This window comes from Lycorma delicatula, chromosome 4 (genome assembly GCF_047948215.1).
Source record: "Lycorma delicatula isolate Av1 chromosome 4, ASM4794821v1, whole genome shotgun sequence".
Classification (NCBI taxonomy): domain Eukaryota; kingdom Metazoa; phylum Arthropoda; class Insecta; order Hemiptera; family Fulgoridae; genus Lycorma; species Lycorma delicatula.
Genome location: NC_134458.1, coordinates 155,793,421 through 155,812,130, shown reverse-complemented (window position 1 = coordinate 155,812,130; position 18,710 = coordinate 155,793,421). Strand labels below are relative to the sequence as shown.

At 30.3% G+C, this 18,710-nt stretch overlaps 1 protein-coding gene across 2 annotated transcripts in view; it reads right to left on the bottom strand.

Annotated features, from left to right (window-relative positions):
* Positions 1 to 18,710, bottom strand: part of Nos (Nitric oxide synthase) — a 752,676-nt gene that overhangs the window by 22,537 nt on the left and 711,429 nt on the right. For both annotated transcript variants that reach the window (XM_075364470.1, XM_075364469.1), the window contains 4 exons: positions 16,612 to 16,741; positions 14,369 to 14,635; positions 11,376 to 11,545; positions 8,340 to 8,550 (listed from right to left, as the gene is read on the bottom strand). In XM_075364470.1, the coding sequence (XP_075220585.1) occupies positions 8,340 to 8,550; positions 11,376 to 11,545; positions 14,369 to 14,635; positions 16,612 to 16,741 (778 nt within the window). The remainder of the gene's footprint in view (positions 1 to 8,339; positions 8,551 to 11,375; positions 11,546 to 14,368; positions 14,636 to 16,611; positions 16,742 to 18,710) is intronic.

Below are 18,710 nucleotides of genomic sequence, written 5' to 3'. Positions count from 1 at the left end.
CACATGGCTTCTTCCAACCATGATCCACCTCCCACAACTTACAACCCTCAAACAAATTAACCGATTTGCCGAAGTGCAATCCCCATGCCTTCCTTTAACACTGAAGGTTTCACACAAAATCTCTTCCCTTATCTAACTTCAATTTGAATATGCACTCAGATCATTATTTGATTTAGTCTTTAGACACCAAAAGGACTATCCTTACACCAACTACATTTTGTTATAAAACAAAATGTTGATCGCAACAACAATTTTGTCCTGCAACTCAATTTACTCAAAGTCTTCTTGTTTACTCAAAAATCAAGAAACAGATTCACAATCTTATAAGTTTCTAATGAAAACTTACCCTATTTCTCTCTGCTCTGGTCTGCTTTCAGAAGCAGGGTCAATGCTACACCCTCCCACATCGCAGCTCCATCACACATTTCTCCAAAGATCCATTCTCATCCTAACAGCGAATATCTAAGCTAACCGGGACTTCATGCCAAAATATCTACCTTGGTGAAATAAGCACCCAGGCGGGCCCCTAGCTACCCAGGTTGCTATTCTATAATAGCATCAGACCTCCTCCTCAGCCATCCTCCACAGGGCTAAGAATCTAAGGAAGTCAGCAACTATGTTCCACCACCTTTTGGTCTCCCAATTTACTTGCAGATCAAAACCAGAATTGATTCTCACAAGCTTTCTAACTACTTTGGTATGTTCAGCTTCGTACCTGAAGCAGACTATAAAACATGGTGCACATTAATGGCCCTACACTTCAGACACAAGCTGAATTAATAACCAAATCTGTTAACCAGTCTTGTAAAGCACCATGTCCAGAAAGAGATTGTGTAATATGCTGATTGGGCGAAATCCACCTAACAACCTGCATACTTCTGAAAAAATTCCTAAGCATCTGAAAAAAAACTGTTTTCAAAAACCTTACATCCGGGTTGAATGAATACTGCACATGTAAACACCTCACATGTTTCACATATACAGTGGTGTTTTACACACATGAGTAATGTAAAATATCAGATCATTTATAGTGTTTAAATAAAAATCTGAAGGATTAAATAAATAATTGAATAAAAAAAATCCCTTTTTGGTACACCAGAAGGAGGAGGTAGATTTCACCATTGCTAAAAAAAATTTCCACCTTAAAGTTAAGAAAAACTTCAAATTTACTCAATACAACAATGGTTGCATGTGAAAAACAGTTTCACATGTTTAGCATACAACAAGCCTTATCATCTTACAATTCCAGCAACACTTTGATAATCCCTTGCCATAAGAGTAGATCATATAAAAAATTGTTTCAGAAATAAGTTTTAGGTAATGTTTGGAGGACTAACAACCACTTTAAACCAATTTGAAACTGTGCCTAAGGGAGAAATGATTTTTTTTGTTTTTAAAACCCTATTTTTTCCACTCCCTGGGCCAATGGTTGGTGATATCAAAAAACTTTACTTAAATAAGTTTTAGTCCCTTATCCATAGAGTAGTAAGACCTTTAAGTGAATTTGATATTTTACTTAATAATTAAAGAGGGGACCGACTTATAGAGTTTTGCACTCAGTATAATTTAGTAATTGCCAACACCCAATTTAAAAATCATAATAGAATAATATACACATGGAAAAAGCCAGATGATACTGCAAGGTATAAGATAGATTATATCATGGTTAAGCAAAGATTTAGAAATCAACTCGTTGACTGCAAAACTTACCCTGGAGCAGACATTGATAGCGACCATAATTTGGTGATAATAAAATGTATATTGGGGTTTAAAAACCTGAAGAAAAGGTGTCAGATGAATCGGTGGAATTTAGAGAAGCTTGAGGAAGAGGAGGTAAAGAAGATTTTTGCAAAGGACATCGCAAGAGGTCTGAGTAAAAAAGATAAGGTAGAAAATGTAGAAGAAGAATGGGAGAATGTTAAAAAGGAAATTCTTAAATCAGCAGAAGTGAACTTAGGCGGAACAGAGAGAACTGGTAGAAAACCTTGGGTTTCAGACGATATATTGCAGCTCATGGATGAACGTAGAAAATATAAGAATGATAGTGATGAAGAAAGTAAAAGGAACTATCAGCAATTAAGAAATGCTATAAACAGGAAGTGCAAACTGGCGAAAGAAGAGTGGATTAAAGAAAAGTGTTCAGAAGTGGAAAGAGAAATGAACATTGGTAAAATAGATGGAGCATACAGGAAAATTTTGGGGTACATAAATTAAAATCTAATAATGTGTTAAACAAAGATGGTACACCAATATATAATACGAAAGGTAAAGTCGATAGATGGGTGGAATATATTGAAGAGTTATACGGAGGAAATGAATTAGAAAATGGTGTTATAGAGGAAGAAGAGGAAGTTGAGGAGGATGAAATGGGAGAAACAGTACTGAGAATTTAAGAGAGCATTAAAAGATTTAAATGGCAGAAAGGCTCCTGGAATAGACGGAACACCTGTAGAATTACTGCGCAGTGCAGGTGAGGAAGCGATTGATAGATTATACAAACTGGTGTGTAATATTTATGAAAAAGGGGAATTTCCGTCAGACTTCAAAAAAAGTGTTATACTAATGATACCAAAGAAAGCAGGGGGCAAATAAATGTGAAGAATACAGAACAATTAGTTTAACTAGTCATGCATCAAAAATCTTAACTAGAATTCTATACAGAAGAATTGAGAGGAGAGTGGAGGAAGTGTTAGGAGAAGACCAATTTGGTTTCAGGAGAAGTATAGGGACAAGGGAAGCAATTTTAGGCCTCAGATTAATAGTAGAAGGAAGATTAAAGAAAAACAAACCAACATACTTGGTGTTTATAGACCTAGAAAAGGCATTCGATAACGTAGACTGGAATAAAATGTTCAGCATTTTAAAAAAGTTAGGGTTCAAATACTGAGATAGAAAAACAATTGCTAACATGTACAGGAACCAAACAGCAACAGTAACAATTGAAGAACATAAGAAAGAAGCCGTAATAAGAAAGGGAGTCCGACAAGGATGTTCCCTATCTCCGTTACTTTTTAATCTTTACATGGAACTAGCAGTTAATGATGTTAAAGAACAATTTAGATTCGGAGTAACAGGTGAAAAGATAAAGATGCTACGATTTGCTGATGATATAGTAATTCTAGCCGAGAGTAAAAAGGATTTAGAAGAAACAATGAACGGCATAGATGAAGTCCTACGCAAGAACTATCGCATGAAAATAAACAAGAACAAAACAAAAGTAATGAAATGTAGTAGAAATATCAAAGATGGACCACTGAATGTGAAAATAGGAGGAGAAAATATTATGGAGGTAGAAGAATTTTGTTATTTGGGAAGTAGAATTACTAAAGATGAACGAAGCAGGAGCGATATAAAATGCCCGAATAGCACAGGCGAAACAAGCCTTCAGTAAGAAATATAATTTGTTTACATCTAAATTAATTTAAATATCAGGAAAAGATTTTTGAAAGTATATGTTTGGAGCATCGCTTTATATGGAAGTGGATTGAAGTACCTGAGAAGAAAAGATTAGAAGCTTTTGAAATGTGGTGCTATAGGAGAATGTTAAAAATCAGATGGGTGGATAAAGTGACAAATGAAGAGGTATTGCGGCAAATAGATGAAGAAAGAAGCATTTGGAAAAATATAGTTAGTTAAGTATTTTTAACAATGATTAAATAGTAATTGAGCAACAATCACTTTATTTCACATTTAATTTTATTAGTATTTCAGATTGAAGTATATTACTTTAATTTCTGCTACACCACAACGCTTACATAAAAAGATTTAAGCTAATCAGCTTTTTAATATAAGAGATACAACAACAGCTCAACTTATCAAGAGAGATTAGACAGAAGAAAAATAATTTATTGATTGTATAAAGAAAAGTAAGAGATCAAATAAGGTAAAGAGAGAAGGAAACAAGTTCACACCTAAGTGTATTTAGTGAGCTTCACTAAATCACAAGAGAAAAAAATAACTATATAATAAAACCGTTAAAAACAAGGAGAAAAAAGTTTTATAGTAAAAAACAAAAACAATCCAATAAGTTTTTTTTAAACAAAGCACAAAAAAGGACAACACCAAAGAGTTCTATTATATAGAATCCAGTAGGATTTAAACAAGCATTTAAAAGTATATATGCAAGGAGAGATTATAATTTAGAGTAAAAAAAAAAAAAAACTTTGTGAAAAAGAACAACTACAAGGTAAAGAAAACTCGTTAAGTGTAAAAAGCAGAGGTTGAAGAAAGTAAAAACATCTTAGATCGAACAGAAACTTTAAAAAGTAAAGTTGTAACAAAATCAAGCAGAGTAAAGTTTAATTAAAAAGGGTACATAAAAGCACCAAAAAGAAAACACCGAAGAGTTCATTTATAAAAATCCTAGTAAGATTTAAACAAGAACCTAGGAGGACTTAAACAAGGAGAGACTTTAATTTAAGGTAAAAAAAAAAAACTTTGGAAAAAACCACAAGCTAAAGTAAGCTCGTTAACTGTAAAAAAACACAGAGGAAAAAGTACTAGAAATTAAAAAAAGTTCAAGGTAATTTAAGTAAAAGAAAATAGAAACAGGAATGGTAGGACCATAACAATTATGGAGAGGTGTGATTAAGTGAGGTGGGATCTCACCCTGATAATTTTCTTGCGTTTTTCTTTGGAAATTTATAAAACTGAAGTTTTATGTAAAAAATAATTTAAGACAAAATAACTGATATATATTTTTTAATTACTATGCTAACATTTTTTAATAATTTTAAATAAATACATTTTTTGATTAAATTTCCAAAATTGGGTTTTTTTAATTTTTAATATTACACTAAGTAAAATTATGTAATTTGGCAGTAAAAGTGAAGTTTGTAATAACCTAGTCTTAAAATTGTTTTAAGAAATCTATTAATGTTATTTTATGAAAATGGGGAAAATGACAAAATTACGTAAGATTAAGTTAACTTACAAATGATTTGAATTATTTGTGATGTAGGTATATTAAAATTAAGATTTTTGAACAAGTAAACGAGAAAGTTTAATTTTAATGCATCCCCTTTAAAGTTGGAAACCACTTATGGACACCGGGCCCACTGAGCGCGTCTTCATCAAAGTTCCTTATAAAATTATGTTGCACAGTGATAAAAGACTGGCAGACGTGAAAATCCAGAACGTAAAAAGCCTTCCTGTCTTCGTTGGCAGCTATTTTCTCTCCCATCGCTCTAGTGACAAAATCAATAACTAGATGACAGATGTACCAACCACTGAAAACTTTTGATTTTTCTTTCTATTGATGCTACTTTCATGTATCTGAGTGTTATTAAACGTGAGTTATTCAAGTTTGTAATCGGAAAGATCACCTGTATAATAAAAAATATCATTTAATTATTATCAACATCCTGACCCCTGTAGGGGAAGTAAGTACCCAAGGGGTGCTTAGTAAGATAAGTAAACACCTGGTGGACCTCTAATCACCTGGGTTGCTGCTATTCTATCTATACTTCTATAACAGCATCAGATCCCCTCAACCATCCTCCTCAGGACTAAGATTCTAAGGAAGCCAGTAACCTTGTTCCATTCCCTTTCGATTTTCCAATTAACTTGCAGATCAAAACCAGAACCCTCACAAGCTCTCTAGCTGCTTTGGTACATTCAGCTTCATACCTGGGGTAGACATGTAAGAGATGACGCACATCATATCAGTGGTCCTACACTCAGGAACAGACCTGAATCAATCAAACCAAATCTGGCCAACATATCTTGAAAAGCACCATGTCCACAAAGAAACTGTGTAATATACCGATTGGGGGAAATCCACCTAACTACCTGCTTAGTTCTCACATCACAAAAAATATCATGCGTTTAACAGGCATCGAACGTTTCAGTCTAGCTGACCTGCCATAAATGGAAACCTTGATCATCTATTTTTTTTATGTGGCCAGAGGTAAGTTAGGCCTATCTTCTCGGTATCATAATGTAATTGGCACTCTGTTGTAAGAATATCAATGGGCTTAATACCAGAAATAACAAGGACTGTTTCTCGAGAGACAGTCCTATAGGCACCAATCACAAACAACAATAGGAGATGCTGGGCTCTTAACAAAATATCCCTATAACATTTGTAGTTCATTCAATGAGCACAAACAGGTATTACAGGTATTACAGTTTTACAGCTTCATATACACCTTTGTATAGAATGCTGTTTACCACAACCCAAAATGCCATAGGTCTATATTGTAGGATTTTCATCTCTCAGTCCTTGTTTTCCCATATTAGTCAGAACATCAGTCATTAGCTGACCTTTCTTTCTCCTTCTAGCAAGAATCAAGAATTTTCTGTGGTAACTCTTGTCCACTGAAAAAGATTTTCTATCCATTTTCTTAGGATTTCACCATTTCTTACTCGATCAAAGATATTAGACAATTTCTCAAAAAACTCGTCTCCATAGAGCTCATTCTACTTTTAAGTTTTAAAGAAAGACTTTGAATCCATTTGTGGAACAACTTGGAACAAAAAAGTTGAAAATCCTCTTCTGAATTATTTGATATCCAAAAAATTTGATATGCCATACTTAAATATTTAGATATTTCCATTAGTTGATATTCCATAAAATAGTTTTTAAGAGCTTTGTGATCATTCTACCTTTGCCAACTTTTCCAGAATATCAGTATTTGCCTTTTCATCTGTTAGAATGTACCCAGATATTTAAACTCACCAACTAATTTTACTTTTCATTTATTTAACAATATCTGGTTCTATAAATCCAATTACTATATATTTTCTTTTTTCAATATTCACCTCTAATCCCCATGTATCATACTCCTCAATAAGCTTTCTTATCATGTACTTTGCATCTTGCTCAACCTTAGCCAACAAAACCTGATCATCCACAAATAAAAGAGTGTGAATATTTTCATCACCACCGATCTGGAATACCATTGTAACACTTTTTTTTTTATCAGTCTGTAAGAACAGTCTTAAAGAGAACCAGAAGTAATGAACATCCTTCTCCTACACTTTTACTAACAACAAAAAAAATCTCAATACTTGATTCTTATCTTTACACAGCCTTTGACATGTTGTACCTAACTTAAACACAATTTATATGTTGGTCTTCTAAAGATTTCCATAGCAATTTTGGAGGTAAATTGACAAAAGCTTTCTTCAAGTCAGTAAATACTAAGTATTACTCATGACCATGTATAATACTCTTTTCCATCAGCTGTATAATGCTAAATATGTTATCCACACATGATTTTCCATCACAGAATCCATTCTGAATTTAATTAATATCAATCTGGTTTTCAAGTCTCCTTGTCAAAATCTGTCTTTACAGCCTTCCCATCAATGACAACACACTTATGCCTCTATACTTTGAATATATTCCTGGTTCCTTTTCCTATTTTATATTCTTCATTCCTTTCTTCCATTTAATATAAATTCAGAATTGCCAGGTACTGAATGCAAATATCTTCATTCTTGAAATATAAGGATATTCTTCAGTATAAAAGTAAATGCCAAAATGACCAGGATATGATATACCATAAAAATAGGAATGAGTTGGAAACTGGTTAAGCAGTTCTAGGCTTACACTTGTCACAGTTGTTTGTTTTGTTTATTCTTGGACATTCATACCAACCAAAGCGAGCTGGTGTGAACAAGAGTTAAAGATATGACAATAAATTAGAATAATTAATATTAGTGGGAAGTGTGCATGGCATATGCTGAAACATGGGATAACAAGAAAAAGGCAGAATTGTAGAAGTTCAGTGAGTTCGTATGTTCCAAATGAAAAATTATGCAGGCTGTATTTTTGTTTAACGGTGAGTATCCAATGGAATCCACTGTGAGATCAATGAATATTTTTTTGTTGAAATACCAGACAGGTATTTCCCTATTTTACTGCATGTTAGTTATAAAAGACCACATTGGCAACAGTAAAACAATCTACTATAATAACCTAACCTAAAAAAAATGTGGGTTTTGGTCAATTTAGGATGATACCTATAATCTATATCTATATATATCTATACCTATAATTTTGTTGACCAAGTTACAGGGATACATAAACAAAAGTTATGGGGATTGATAAAATATTGTGGTTAAGAAATATTGTGAAATGGCTTGTTAACATGTTGAAGATCATTACAGTGATTTCAGTTAGAGGTGATTGATTGGTAATGAGGATCCACTTGAATTCATATGGACGCAAAAAGCTACCCACTTACCCACGTAAGTTATGTTTATATATATTTTATTTCTTAAAATAAATGTTCTATCTTAATTTAAAAACAGTATCATTATTGCTAAATCAATATTTCTAAATGTAAAAATTGCTAAAATTTTTTATAAGTATTAATGAGAGATTAGTTTACCTTGGGTACGATATGAAACAACAGCAACAGTTAAATGAACTTGGTCAGGGTAAACAAGAGGTGCAGAGGAAATACTATAAAATCGAGGTTGAAGAAGATTTAGATGAGCTAAAAGTAATGCTGGTAAAGGTCTTACAGATGGAAACTCTTCAAGCACTTCAAGTAAATGAGGGAATCTCCAGTGTCGCCAATCTTCATATGCTGAAGATTCCTGAAACAGAATTGAAAAGGAAAATTATATTATAGAATTTATTAATGTATTAATTTTATATTATAAAATTATATTATATTATGATATAAAGGCAGTGGATGTTTTATTTCGATCTGATTTTTGGAAAATAATTCGGCACAAAACAGAAGCCACTATCTAGTAAGAAGAAGCATATAAACTTTAAAAAAAAAAAATTCTTCATTTAAGGACCATCTACCTTCACTACATCTACAAATATTTGAATCAGCTATTAAGTTTATAAAGCTATAAATGCCAGTGGTACCGTGTAGTAACATTGTGTGTAACAGTTTTGATTTACGATGGTTATATCTTTCAATCTCATTCCAATTTTCATTTCTATGAGTAAATAGTACAGTCAATAACTATACTGACAGTAATTATATTATAGTGAATTAACATTAATAATTAGACTATTGCAATTTTTTTTGAACATTTTACTGCAGAGGTTCCCACAAAATTGATCCACCAGGGGTTCACTTATAATAACTGTATAAAGATAGAAGTTTTTAATTATTTTAAATAGTACCTGTTTTCTCTTATATATCAAAAATTAATTAGATACATTATTTTTCAATATTTATCAGAACTATGTTTCCCTACATTTAATCCGTCTAGATAGTATTTTACAGCACCACTAGGTCAATAGCATAACATTTCTGAATATATTTCAAATAAGAAAACAAGCTAATTTTTCAGAAATCTTATATTCTATTTTTAACAACTGCAATAAACCTTGTAATTCAATATATTAAGACTAACAACTTTCTGTCGTTTTAATATCCTCAATATAATGTAATTTGTCCAACTCTGCAGCATAGACGCATTTGTTACAGTTTTGACCATATCATTTTTTGACCAGCAAGCCATTTCTTCAGGATTGGGAAGAGGAAGTAATTGCTGGGAGTCAAATTCAGCAAGTACTGCATATATGGAAACACTTCAAAGCATAAATCATAGAGTTTTGTGGCAACAACCCAAGAGTTTCAGAGAATGTCAAAACTGGTTGCATTACTTGATCGCTACAAACAAGCAACTAATTGCACACTTCTGAAAGTTTGTAGTATGCCATCTAAAGATCTACACTTGAAAAATATCAGTCATTTTGTCATACTTGTACAATCTCTGTATCAGGCTGGGAACTTTCTGGAAATCACTTGTTTCTTCAGAAGAAACAAAAAGTCTTTCTTTAATTATAAGATAAAATATAATTAGTAGTATTCATAATAAACAAAATATGATTAGCAGATATTTATGTCACAGAAATGTGAACAAGCATAGGTTTAGCATAAGAGGGAAGAAATAGCAGTGTGCAATTATTATCTAGCTTATTGATGTTGAAACCACAAAATGCTTTGATTTTGTGCATGAACACCAATAAAATATGTGGATGAACACCAATACACATTTTAATGGTGTATGTACTTTACTTACTGTATCTACTTTACTGGTTTTTACTGATACTATGTATGTACATGTTTTACTTTTACTTATGATTTGAAATTTTAGTGAGGTCTTGTCCACACTTAATGAAAACATATGGTAAATTGTTTTCAAAATCAGGTCTTGCAAGAAAACCAAGTTTTACATTATGTAATTCTATACAGAAGAACCAATGGCCCATGCGCAGCAGAAAATTATTTTTCTTGAGTTGTAACATGCATATGAAATGAATATGGAATTAAATAGTTTGTATCATGCAGAATAAATTAAAATGTTTCACAATAAAAACCAACTTTCAACTTTATTTTGAAGAAAATCTTTATCTATTTTATGCAATTTTTACACGACTGCTGAAAGAGTGCAATTTATTTTTGGGTGTACATGTGTTTTTTTCCACTGTAGTAGCTCAATGGCTGAACTAACTTAGATGTATAACCCCATGTTGGAATCCTTATATTACTGGGAGTGTCACAGGCTATATATATGTAGTAGTGGAGATTTGCTGGTTGAAACACAAACTTTAATCAATTGAAATAATGAACTGTAATCTGTGAGCCTCTATCACTGTGTGAGCTGGGTTTGAACTGAATGAATAATATTACAAAAATACCAGAATTAAATTTACGTTAAATAAAGTACAGTAATATTAAATAAATTAAAAAAAAAAAATTCTGTTTAATAATAATGGGCTTCCCATGGGGACCATGCATGAAGCTAGAGTAGTGAGGTAACGCAAGCAACTCGTGTAAGGTATCTTTTACTTATGAAAAGGTGTCATTTATTAATGTGATCTATATATTTTCATTTATGTAAATGACGTTAATAAAACTGCATGTATTTCTTGAAATATGTTTTGCCCAAAAAGGACTGTAATACATTTAGGTTGTATGCATGTATGTTTGTTCCATTGTAGCAGCTCATTGGCTAAACCGATTTAAATGTATGACCTCGCGTTGGAATCCTTATGTTACTGGGAGTGTCATAGGCTATATATATATATATATATATATATGTTTATAAAAGTTTAAAAAATTAGAAAAAAATTATACTGTGTATAAATATTACAAAACTGTTACCCACACACTCTTTAATTATCCTATATTAAAGCGCAACGTTTGTCAGCAAAGGATTTTTCTGGCAGTCATGTTTTTTAATTTTTAGTATTTATCTCTTGTTATAGTTATGTATAACATACAACATAGTTTTGTATCTTATTTTTAGTTGATAGAAACACTGGTAGGGTTCACGCCAAACCTTGGCTCAATGAATCAGATAAGTACATTTTTTAATAATTATTGAAAATAAATTTAGTCATACTTCAATAATGGTAAGCGACAAGTTATACCAATAATATGAATGCATACATTAGCAAGCATAGTGAGGAGCTCTTTATCTTCTTGATTTGAGGCACAGCTGGCGAGGAACTGAAGGAGATATGGTGTAGGCGGTGTTGTAATATCAACAAACCTAGTCAACAGAGTTCTTAAGGAACACTGTGGAAGACGTTCATATTGTTCCCATGTCCTATTAACACCTGCAAACAAATTTAAATATTTAAAAAGTTTACATTTGTTTATAAAAAAGGGACACACATTTTTATATTATACATTTCTCTCCCCCCTAATATTCCTCAGTTTAATGGAATAATAATAAATAAATAAATAATTCTGTCTATAAAAGCCAAATAACCATCCCAGTGACATGTAACTAAGTGGAAAATTGATGAATAACAGTTTGTGTCATATTTTGTGTAATTTATATTAAAAAAATTTATTCTGTAAAACAATCATTTTTACATTCCTATTAAAATAACTGCTGTGAAACTAATCTTTAGGTAATAAATACTGGCCTATCTTGCTTATAGTTGAAATAATTTGACCAGTTTTGTAAACTGATTTATCTTTTGGTTTAAACACTAAAAAGATTTCCTAGTTGATGGGTTCTATTTTAAAACTCTATTTAAAGTAGACACTTATATTTATGACACTTTTATGATTGGATAATGTACATATTTTTAAAAATTTTTTATGTATATATACTGGGCAATTTAGGAGGTAAGGGAAATAATTTGGTAACTGATTCTAAAGTTTGAAATTAGGAATAAAGTTCATACCAATATATGTCAGAAAACACTTTGTTATCGAGTTACAGCTAGTGAAAAATTTTGGCCGTATTCCCCTGGTGAAATGAGGTCATATTGAAATTTTTATGGTATTACATAAGGGATAAACTTGATAGTTTCTTGCGTTTCTTTGACCTGAAAAATTGATTAAAATAGGTTCCAGAACTGTGTTTCCTGGTTTTCATGATATCCAATTTCAAACACAAAAATTTGGTTACAGAAACAAATTTTTTATGTTTCATGTACAATAACTGTATTAAATGACTAATAGATGCATAAATTTTATTATTAAAACTTGTATTTTGAATTTAATTCTCAGAAAATTGTTGTAATAAAGTCTATGAACAAAAAAAATATCAACTTTTATTATTAAAAACAAAACTTAACAGAAAAAAGTTATGAATTTATAAAATTTATTAAAAACAGCTGTTTATAGTACAGTAATTTTAGACCCTTTGAAAAATAGTTTTGAAATACTAACTGTAAGCTTTGAAATTAATATGAACACTACTCTTTATTGTAATAAAATTGTGATTATATGTTAATAATAACGTTAAAGCAGTTTACTTGTTTTTAACATAATTTTGATTGTGTTTATTTATTTTTGAGAATTAAGTGATGTAATGTTTTTTTGTTTGCTGTATTCTAAACTATACCTACATTTTGTGAATCTGAATTTAGAAAGTGAAATTCCATTTTGAATTCTTTTGTTTTGATAAAATTCTAAGTTTCTTCACTCATGCAGAATATGCTAATATGATTTTTGTGTACGCCTTTTGCAGTAGAAGTGGTCCAGCTGCGATGGAAGAATACCACCCTTTGATACCTTTCAGAATAGGTATCCTGAATGATTAGTTCCAAACTGCAGAGTATTTTGTAGAATTTTTAATAATTTTTGTCAGAATGGTACTGTTCCCAGTACTCATGTTTCATCTGAACGTCAACCAGTACATGGTGATGAAAGGGAAAACATCTTTCAGGTGGTGCAGTTTAGTCCTACAACAAGCACATGAAGAATCTCTACATGACTTAACATTCCACAAAGTATAGTATGGAGGACATTACATGCTCAAGAATTGCGTCCTTATCATGTTCAGAAAGTTCAATACCTCCATCTTGGTGACCACGTCAGATGACTGCAATTTTGTCAAAGGGGTAACAATAATTACAATTAATTGCATTCATACTATTTTTTGATGAAGCTACTTTCACCGGTAATGGACATAGGTAAAAACACATGAAATTCATATTGGTGGTCTGAAGAAAATCCACATACTGTGTAGTTGAATCAAATTTCTAGCAACAATTTTCTGTGAAAGTTTGGTGTGAAGTTAAAAGCTCCTGTGAAATTGAAATCTGAAACTATTCTACATCCTCCACACTCATGAGATTTGGTTCCCTATGATTTTCACTTCTTTCCATAATTAACGAGGGATATTAAGGATAATAATTTTAAAAATGATGATGAACTGAAGGATTCAGCAAGGGCTTGGATCAAGGACGACTGTCAGCATGCTTTATTGATGGAATGAGGAAAATAGTTCACTAGTTTGGGAGAAATGTGCAGCTGCAAATGGTGATTATGTAGAAAATAAAATGTACTTTTATGGCATATTTGCTTCATTTGACTATCTCTTTTCATTTGCACATTATGAGCGACTGTGAATTATATTTCAATCAGCTCTTGTATTATCATTCTATTGTTACATATCTTGAACATTCCAGTTAATTTTCAAAATGTTTTACAAGAAAATACTTTGAATACCAGAATGACATTACACTACAATAATCCAATACTAAGAAATTATGAAAAAATAAATTAAAAAAATTATATTCATACTATGTTATCATCCATACAACTATTAGTTTAAAAAAAAAAAATTGACATGTTATTTTGAAGATTTTACTAGCATGATCACTGGAGGAAATTCACTCAAAATAATAATAAAAAAAAAAAAACCATTAAAATCAGCGCATTTGGTTATAAGAAAGGCTTAACTTCAAACTTTTTTTTTGAAATTGGTTAAAAAGTGACTTAAGGATATTTAATAATACTAAAACACATATAGATAGTTAATAAATGTACACAAACAACATAGTTCAGTAGAGATTAATAAATTCACTTTCAAATCAATTAAAAAACTGTTTTGTTAATAAATTAAACGCATTATGACATTCTAAAACACGACAATATATGATATCAAAATACTACATGCTATTATTATATTAACTAACCAGTAGAAGTTTGTGTTTCTTTTAATTTCTGAATTTCGATCGGTTGATCAGGATCAGTGTTTCCTTCAAGATGACTTATTATTCCTTCAACTAGATCACCACGATTACAAGCAAAAATACCAACATGATCACCAGGCTCATATTTAAGACCATTTTTTATTCCTAATTTCAGTAATAATGTTGTTCGGGTAGATCCGCTACCATGAAGGTTACGTTTTTCCTCCAAAGGACAGCACCATACTTTACGGTTGTGACATCTTGACAATGCTACAATAGAAAGAAAATTAATCAATTTATCAAAATATGTACAAGAAATGTGTATACTTTTTAATAAGCTTGAAAAGCTTTATGATTTTACAGTAATAACTTAAATCTAAAAAAAAATAGATCAATTTTTAAAACTGCCTAATTTATAAAGATAGAATCAGAAAAAAACTACAATAAATAGGTTTAATATAAATTAAAATACAACATAAAAACAAATCTTATAAACACTGAACATTATCACTCTATAGTAAGAGTTTAAGTATTTTATTCACACATTACAAAATACGAAATATTTTATTTGATGACTCATAATTTTTGAGATGATTAATGCCAAGATCTCAAAACATATAGATAATCCAACCAGTAAATGTATACGGACAAACAGAACTTGATGTCATGTAATTTATTTATTTAGTTTGTTACAGGTAACAAACTATAGTATTTTTTTTTTTTTGAAAATGCTATTTTAATTATTTTATAGTCCTTTCAAGTATTATGTAACCATTTTAGAGGAAAGAGAGGTTTATGTTTTACTTAAATTTTCTAAGTGGGCTACATAAACATTTTTATGAAATAGAAAAAAGCAAAATTGACAAAATTCTATTTTTTATAAATATTTAATGTATACCTTAAATAATGTTTCATTACATCTTGAACATTCCGGATATGTAACATAAGCATCTGGTTATTGTTAACATTCAAAGGATAACACAGCAGTTTGGTATGTTAGGATATCAAACTTCATATGCATTTTCATAAAAATTAAACTGCCATTAATTTTTGTTTTCAAGTAAAGCATTTGATAACTATTGATTCTAAGTAGTAATACAAAATGCTGTTTAATTTATTATCCAATATCTGATTAATGAAACAATATCTTTAATGAAAAAAATTAATGAATAATAGACTTTTTTAAAATCAATTTGGATTTTCATTTGAAACATCCAGATAACATTAAATACATTGTGCCCTATTAATCAGTGCATTTTTATCTTAAGTGAATTAAAAATAATAATTAAATCCAGAAATCCTAAGTAAGCAAAGAGGGTAATTTAATTTTATTTACTTATAAGGGATGAGGGAATTAATCACTAAAAATATGCTAATGAAAAAAAAATTAAGCACCAGAATAAAAATAAATAAGTAAAACAGGAAAAAGTAGTTCTTTTAAAAAAATAGTTAAGGACAAAACAAAACAAAATACAAGTAAGCTTAAATGATTAATAGCTGAATCGCCCTTAACCCATGAAATAATAAGTCATCAACCTCATCACTACATTAATAGTACATTTCCATTATACTACCTGATAAAATCTTTGAATTGAATAATAACAGGTTACAGCACAATAGAAAATCACAGCTTATTATTGCAAAGTGATTAATGAATAAAAAGTGATCAAGTTGATATTCTCAAAAATGCCAGGGAAAAGGTAAAAAAATATTGTGAAAATAAGACTTGGGTGGAATGTCACTTAAAAATGTAAGAAAACCGATGATTTGATTTTCCTCTAACAATATCAAATAGTTAATGAAATTTTAAGATTACATAACCAATGATGTTAGTGCTTCACGGGTGGCAAAATACTTGAAACATTTTTTCTTTTAACATTTTTATCTTATCTATTTATAACTTGAGATTTGTATTTATTATAAATTTACCTATATATTTTAATAAGAAAGGTGAAAAAATTAACATTAGATAATTTTAAAATAATTCCATTAGATATCACTAATGACTAAATAATTTAAAAGTTGGTAAGTGGCACTACACCAACCAGATAATTGGAACAAATCCAACTCTTCAGTAACAAATTTTAGACTGGTGATAGATTAATTATTTGTACAAACTCCAGATGTACAAAAAATCAAACATTAGGCAGAATCCTTTAACTCTGTAATCAAGATTAAATATGACAAATTTTCTACAAATTTGTAATTGTCTTAAACTGAAATAATAATATATTTATTTTACAAACCTGTACATAAATCTTCTTCGTCTTTAGCTTTTAATGAACGGACTGTAGCAGAAGAAAGTGTTTGTGGTCCCAATGAGCTAGTTTCTAACATTGTGTCACTATCATCTAAACAAAACGTCTCACATGCTATCTGCAACAATTGTACACACAACAATCAGATGTTATACTTTTACATATTTGTACAACACACAATTATTAACAGTCTACCTGTATTTTAAAAAATAAAGATGATGTATTGTAGGGAGTATAATAGTTAAATCTTTCTAAATATGCATAATTACTCTTTGTAGATTCAATTTATTATTATTTTTATTGATTTTATTTTTTGCCTAATAAAATAATTAAGATAGTTTCAGCAATGTGATTCAGGTTGTTATGTTTTTATGACTAACACTGTATTATAGGTGGTATTTTCAGTGTGCTTTGTAATATTGCTAATTGTAAATGTGTGTATATGTTTTATATTGGATTTTATTTTTTAGTAACTGCCAGTGATATTTGTTTACTAATTACTGTAATTAGTTTCTTAATTCAAAGTCACCTACATTAATAAAATATTAGTATTATTAATAAATTAAGTTATAATCCAAAAATAGTAAATAACATTATAAATTTGCAAAATTAGCAAGTTACAGTAATATGGCTCATTATCCTAAACATTACAAACGGTTAATAACAATTTTAAATGGGCAAGTACGTGAGTTAATATACTAGGGTAGTTTAATAATTGTAGACACAACTATAGAAAAATGATTATTTATTCAGTGACAATGAAACCAACACTTCTTTTCAACATAATCAGCAGTTACATTTAAGCACTTGTCCCATCTTTCTGTGAGTTTTCTTACTCCAGTAATAAAGAATTATTCACCTTGGTTACTGAGGCTTGTACTGCATTCTTGATCTACTCATTGTTGCTAAACTTGGTGCCTTCTAAAAACTCTGAGAAGACCAAACAAAAAAATGTGAATGGTACTAGATCGGAATTGTTAGGCAGCCTTTATAGTCTCAAAGCACTGTTAGCATCAAGTTTTATCGCAATTTATTATGCAGTTTAAAAAACATACCTTCTGTGACGACCTTTAGTTCATACAAATGTGAATTCACAGGTATCTGTGATTTAAAGTTGACTGTCTCTGAACCCATTTTGTGGTAATTCAACTTATCATAGATAACGGAACAGACAGTGCCAAATAGAAATTTGTAATGTGATACTCTCACTATAAATTTCACCAATTTTCTACATTTTTATGGGTCTGTGAATCCTTGTGAATAAAATCATTAATGCAATTTACCAAACTGTAAGTCAAAACTCCCACTGGTCTTTGGATACAATGAAAATCAGTGATACCTATTCTGTCTGAATTAAACTGTTTGATTCACTTATAAAACTTTGCATTGTTAATACACTTTACCATATTGTTTTAATATCCATGAGTGAGTTTTGGCGAGTTTAACACTTTCAGAAAATAAAAATCTTATTACAACACCCTATTCTGCCAAAGTACAAATTTCAAATGGAGGCAGCATTTACAAATAAACAAAAGAGGTTATAATAAGTGAAATTATTTTTGAACAGCTGATACTTTCTATGTCAGGGATGCCAACTTGAATGTCACACAGGTTCAGTTAATTCTATTAAGTAGCTTTTCTGCTGTTGCCATTTGTCTCTAAGCAACTGTTGTAATTAAACAAAATAATAAAAGAAGCTAGGAAAGTGCATTCATTAAATTTTTAAGAGGAATTTATCTCATATCAGGCTTCCTAAAACTGTTTGGCTATGTCACTTGAAACTGAAAATAAATTTAAATTATTATAGATTAGTTATAGGTAATAAAAAGTAAATTGCACATAGTAAAAGAAAATTTTTTTATATTAAATAAAATTTAGATACAGTAATCCCTTGCTATTTGCAAGGGTTATGTTCTCCAAATGCTATGAGTATAAAAAATAAAACCAGAATTAGCAAAATTATGAACATATGAAAAAAAAAAGTGGTTTTAAAGCATGAAGTGATACTTACTCCAGTAGATTTTAGTTTCATAAAACAAATTCTTTAATTCCTTTTACAATGCCAGTAGATTTAAATTTTCTATTTT